The sequence below is a fragment of the Dendrobium catenatum genome, unplaced genomic scaffold, assembly GCF_001605985.2.
Source record: "Dendrobium catenatum unplaced genomic scaffold, ASM160598v2 fragScaff_scaffold_231, whole genome shotgun sequence".
NCBI lineage: Eukaryota > Viridiplantae > Streptophyta > Magnoliopsida > Asparagales > Orchidaceae > Dendrobium > Dendrobium catenatum.
In genome coordinates, this window is record NW_021318693.1 from 6,077,627 (window position 1) to 6,082,398 (window position 4,772).

The 4,772-nt window shown below is 36.9% G+C and overlaps 1 protein-coding gene across 1 annotated transcript; it reads left to right on the forward strand.

Moving 5' to 3' along the window:
* Positions 1-2,776: 2,776 nt before the first annotated feature.
* LOC110100060 (probable calcium-binding protein CML41) lies at positions 2,777-3,532 on the forward strand. The gene has a single exon (XM_020827448.2). The coding sequence runs from the start codon at positions 2,908-2,910 to the stop codon at positions 3,433-3,435; it is 528 nt and encodes a 175-aa protein (XP_020683107.1). The 5' UTR covers positions 2,777-2,907; the 3' UTR covers positions 3,436-3,532.
* The last annotated feature ends 1,240 nt before the right edge of the window (positions 3,533-4,772 follow it).

Genomic DNA, 4,772 nt, shown 5'->3' on the forward strand with positions numbered 1-4,772 from the left:
TTTGGGACGTTTTCTTACTGCTTCTTAAAGCAACTTTTTAGTAAAAAAAATTAATTTTTGTACTAAAAAGTTGCTTTTAAGAAGCAGTAAAAAAACAGTTCCAAATGAAGTCCTAAACTTAGCTTGGTAATCATTATTCACTTTAAGAAGTATAAGCAATGATCAACTTCCAATTACTATTTCTAATAAGCCCACCACTTTAGGTGTGCAAAAAATGACCCTGTCCGACAAACCAATTCAAATATGACTCGAAGAATTTGGATTTGGATTAAACCAATTAAATTTTGGGTCAGTTTCAGGTTAAAAATATCAAGTCGATTAACTTTTAGGTTGAGTTAAAGTTGACCCAAGAAATCAAAATTGTCTCGATTATCATTTGTTTTTAAGTTAAACGGATCATTTTTTAGTTAAATAGTTCATTTTTATGTTAAATGTGTCATATTTGAGTTAAAAGTGTCATATTTATCTAAAAGTTACAAGATCTACATGATAAACAGGTCAAACGGGTTGAGTTTGCATTAATCGAGTTCCAGGTAAACATTTAAACCCACATGATGTCTAGGTTCAAGTCAAGTATATTCGTGTTGGGTCAAAGTCAAATCCGACCCACTAACCCGACCCACTAATCCAAATTGACACCCCTACAGCATCCCCAACAACAGCTGAAGAAACAAAACAGGTAAAACCTTTCTCACATCAGATCTAAGTTCATAGACTTCGCGTTCAAGTATCTAAACCAACGGATATCCCAACAAATTAAAACAATGTAAGAAATTTCTTATAAAAATATTTCTAATAAATAATCTATCAGCACATCTCTACCATTGATAGGAGAGAGCTTATTTGGTCTGTTGGTCGGTAGCTTTTGCTATCAACTAAGAGCTCTTAAATTTGAGTAATTGAGTCTGATGTACGTGATGTGTGTATGAATTTCACTTAGGCTTCATTTGGTTGTTAAATGTGTCATATTTGGGTTAAAAGTGTCATATTTATCTAAAACTATAAGATTTTTATGATAAACAAGTCAAACGGTTGAGTTTGTGTTAATTGAGTTCTAGTTAATCATTTAAACCTATATGATGGCTAGGTTCAGTTCAAACATATTCGGATTGGGTCAAATTCAAATCCGACCCATTAACCCAAATTAACACCCCTACGCCATCCCCAACAACAGCTGAAGAAACAAACAAGTAAAACCTTTCTCCAGTGTTTTGAAAACCGGATCGGACCGTCGTCGGTTCAACCGGTTGAACCGGTACCCGGCTAGCCGGTCAGTTTGGTTTTCAACTGGAACCGGGCAAGCAAAGGACCGGATTTGAACAGGTCAGACCGCCGGTCGGACCGTGAAACCGGCGAACCGAAAACCGAGTGAGAACCAACCAATTAAGCTTAAACTCAATTTCCAGCCGTTTGATTGAGATCATGCGGTATTTTAGGTATTAGTAAAACATGTAACACTATAATAGTGTAAAACAGGAAAAAGTGTAAACCTAATTTTATTTTCTACTGCTCCCGTAACTCCCGAAGCCCCCCGTCTCCTCCTATTCTCTTCCTTCGTCGCAGCAGCTCCTTCGTCGCTGCAGCTCCTCCTTCGTCCGTGCGTGCATCATTGGCGAACTGGCCGGCTGTGAGGAGATTATCTTCCTTCTTGGCGACGGATTTGCGTTCTTCCTTCATCGATTTAGTGCTTGTAAAATTGACTCTCATCTCTCCTCGCTATTTTTTTTTTTTTTAATTTCCTTTTTTTAATGTTTGCTTTAATTCTCACAAAGTAATTAAGAAAAAAATTTATGTTTGAATTGGTATTTTCAATTTCGTCCACCGAGGATTTAGGGTACGAAAATCTTTTATGTTTTGATTAGGGTTCAGTGGAAGTTTGGGAATTTAAGCCCTCAACTTTTATTAGTCATTAGTGAATGTATTAGAGAAAAAATTTTCTTTCATTTTATAAGTTTTAATAATATTATTATTTATTACATCATCCGGTTCGATCCCGGTTCGACCGGTCCAATCGGTCAAACCGTGAACCTCTCCTTCTTCAAGTCCGTTGTCTGGTCCGATTTTCAAAACCTTGCCTTTCTCACATCAGATCTAAGTTCATAGACTTCTCGTTCAAATAACAAAAGCAGTGGATATCCCAAAAAAAAAAAATTCTGAAATTTCTTATAAAAATATTTATCATCACATCTTTGCCATTGATAGGAGAGCTTATTTTACCAAAAAAACCCAAAAAAAAATATAATTAAAAATTAAATAAAATTAAACTATTCTCTTTTCTAAAAAAAAATAGTTTTAAATATAATAATAATAATAATAATGACATCAATCTCTTTGCAGTAATCCAATTCAAGAAATATCTTCTATCACAGCGCTATTTGTTCTATTAGCTGAGAGTTTTGACTATCAATTAACTAAGATGTATTAAATTTGAGTCTTATGTATGTGATCGATATGTATATGAATTTAATTTAGGATTTATTTGTGACTGTTTTCTAATAAATTTTGTATTAAAAAATTACTTTAAGAAACAATAAGAAAATAATTCCAAATCAAGACTTAATTGACCTAAATGTCCAACAAAAAATAAATATCTTCTATAAAAAAGACAAAGGCAGCACCAACTTTAATCCATGGAACACGCAAACTCCTTTGTCCTTTTCATACAAACCCTAATAATTATTTCTAAGATTTCTACGTAACTTCTTCCTTTTCTTTGCTACGAAGCTCCCATGCACTTTCCTCCCAATTAAACTCCTCATACCTTCTCCACCTTTCTCCCCTTCTTTAACTTACCTTTTCACTTCTATATATGCCCGTTACCTATCTCTTCTTATGTACAACTCATGAATTTATAATAAAAAAAACCTCCTCCTTCTTCTCCTTCTCCTCCTCCTCCTCTCTCTCTAAATGGTGGCTACAAATTACCCTAAGTGGTTTATGAAGCTAAGCTTGCATGGCTTTCGACGGCCCAAGAAGAAAGAGTTAGAGCATCCAAAAGGTAGCTTTCAAGAGGTTTTTAGTCGCCTAGACTCCGACGGTGATGGCCGCATATCGATTGAGGAGCTACTATCCTTTTTAGGATGGACTGGTGACCATGTGCTGCCAGACGAAGCGGCGACGGTGGTTTCTGATATCGATGTTGATGATGATGGCTTCATTGATTATTGTAGTTTTGTTCGGCTCGTGGATGGCGGTCGTAGACGAGGAGAAGGACGAGAAGGAGAACGAGATTATGAGGAGGATAATCGAAGGGCTTTTGAGATGTTTAAAGGGGAGGAAGGGGAGGGTTCTATCACCCCTAAAGGGTTGCAAAGGGTGTTGGGGAGGCTTGGGGATGAGAAGTCTGAAGAGGATTGTGCTGCCATGATTAGGGTTTATGATCTTGATGGTAATGGGGTGTTGGATTATCATGAGTTTCATAGGATGATGGGTTAAGGGTTCAGCATATAGGTTGTGTCATGGGGTTTCTGTTGTTTTGTTGATTCATAAAGTCTGTGATTTTAAGCTTATTGTGAAGAAGGTTGCATGTATATGGCGAAAAAATATTATATAAGAAGCTATTAAAAAAGAGAGAAATTTATTAGGAGTGGTAGTATATATATATATATAATTGCTTTGATCAAGAACGAATCTAGATGCATATTTAAATTCAAAACTTTCATAATTAAAATTGGCACCATCCAAACTTCAATCTCAGCAAACTTATAATCAAATTAAACGTCTTGGTAAGCCAAACAAACAACACCAAAATTGGTCCAACTCGAACCCAAATGAGTCCGAATTAACAGTCTAAAGCATATCTGAAAGCTTCAAGACTCTAATTGGACAATAAAATGATCTTCAAATATGGCATGCTTATAGTCGAACTTAGTGGCTTATCGAGATGAATCCAATGAGCCCATTTTGCTTAATTTTGGCATCATTAAGCATTTAAATGCTGAACAAATGTTTTATGATCAAGGGGATATATCAATATTGGTTGTTCGATGGATCACTTCAAAATTTCTCTCAATCTTCTCCGTATTTATGAGGCATGACACTTCAAAAGAAAAATCTATAATAGACCCCCACTATTTATATGAAGGGGTCTTTTGGGTGAGGCATGGACCTTGGGCTATAAATTCAAAACAGTTATACAGCTTGAAGAATCTTGGAGCTCCACTTGAGCACCATCGCTAGGGAACCCTCGCGCCATTGGACTTTCACCAGTTGATCATCGTCAAACATCCACCTTACCACCGCCGTTGGAGTTCTACCTGGCCACCGTTGTAGGATTATCTCCCAACAACATTTCTTTCAACCTTAGTCACCCGCCAACTAATGTCCTTGAATCACAGTAGCCTGCCAACCACGATTCCTCCAATCATTGTCGCCTAAGAATAGTACCTTCGATCACTATCGTCAAAATACGGCCCATTTGACCACCATCACACCCGACTACAATCCTTCAGACCATCATTGCCCGACTATTGTGTTTCAAACTTAGTGGCATGACTACTATCCTTTCGACCTCTATTAACCGCTGATTAGCTATGGTCCCTCTAACCACTATTGACCTAATACAGTCCCCAACCATAATTGCTTGACTACAATCTCCTAACCACAATCATCGAACTACGGTGATTTGACCTTAGTCGCTCGACTACGATTATTCTGACCTTCGTCGCCCATCAACTACAATCATTCCAACCTTCATTGTCTGCCGACTACGATCATTCTAACCTCCATTGCTCACAGAATATGATCTTTTAAGACCACATTCTCCTAACTAT

Bases quoted from the DNA above. Each gene is read 5' to 3' on its own strand.
- LOC110100060 (XM_020827448.2), top strand. From the start codon at position 2,908: ATGGTGGCTACAAATTACCCTAAGTGGTTTATGAAGCTAAGCTTGCAT.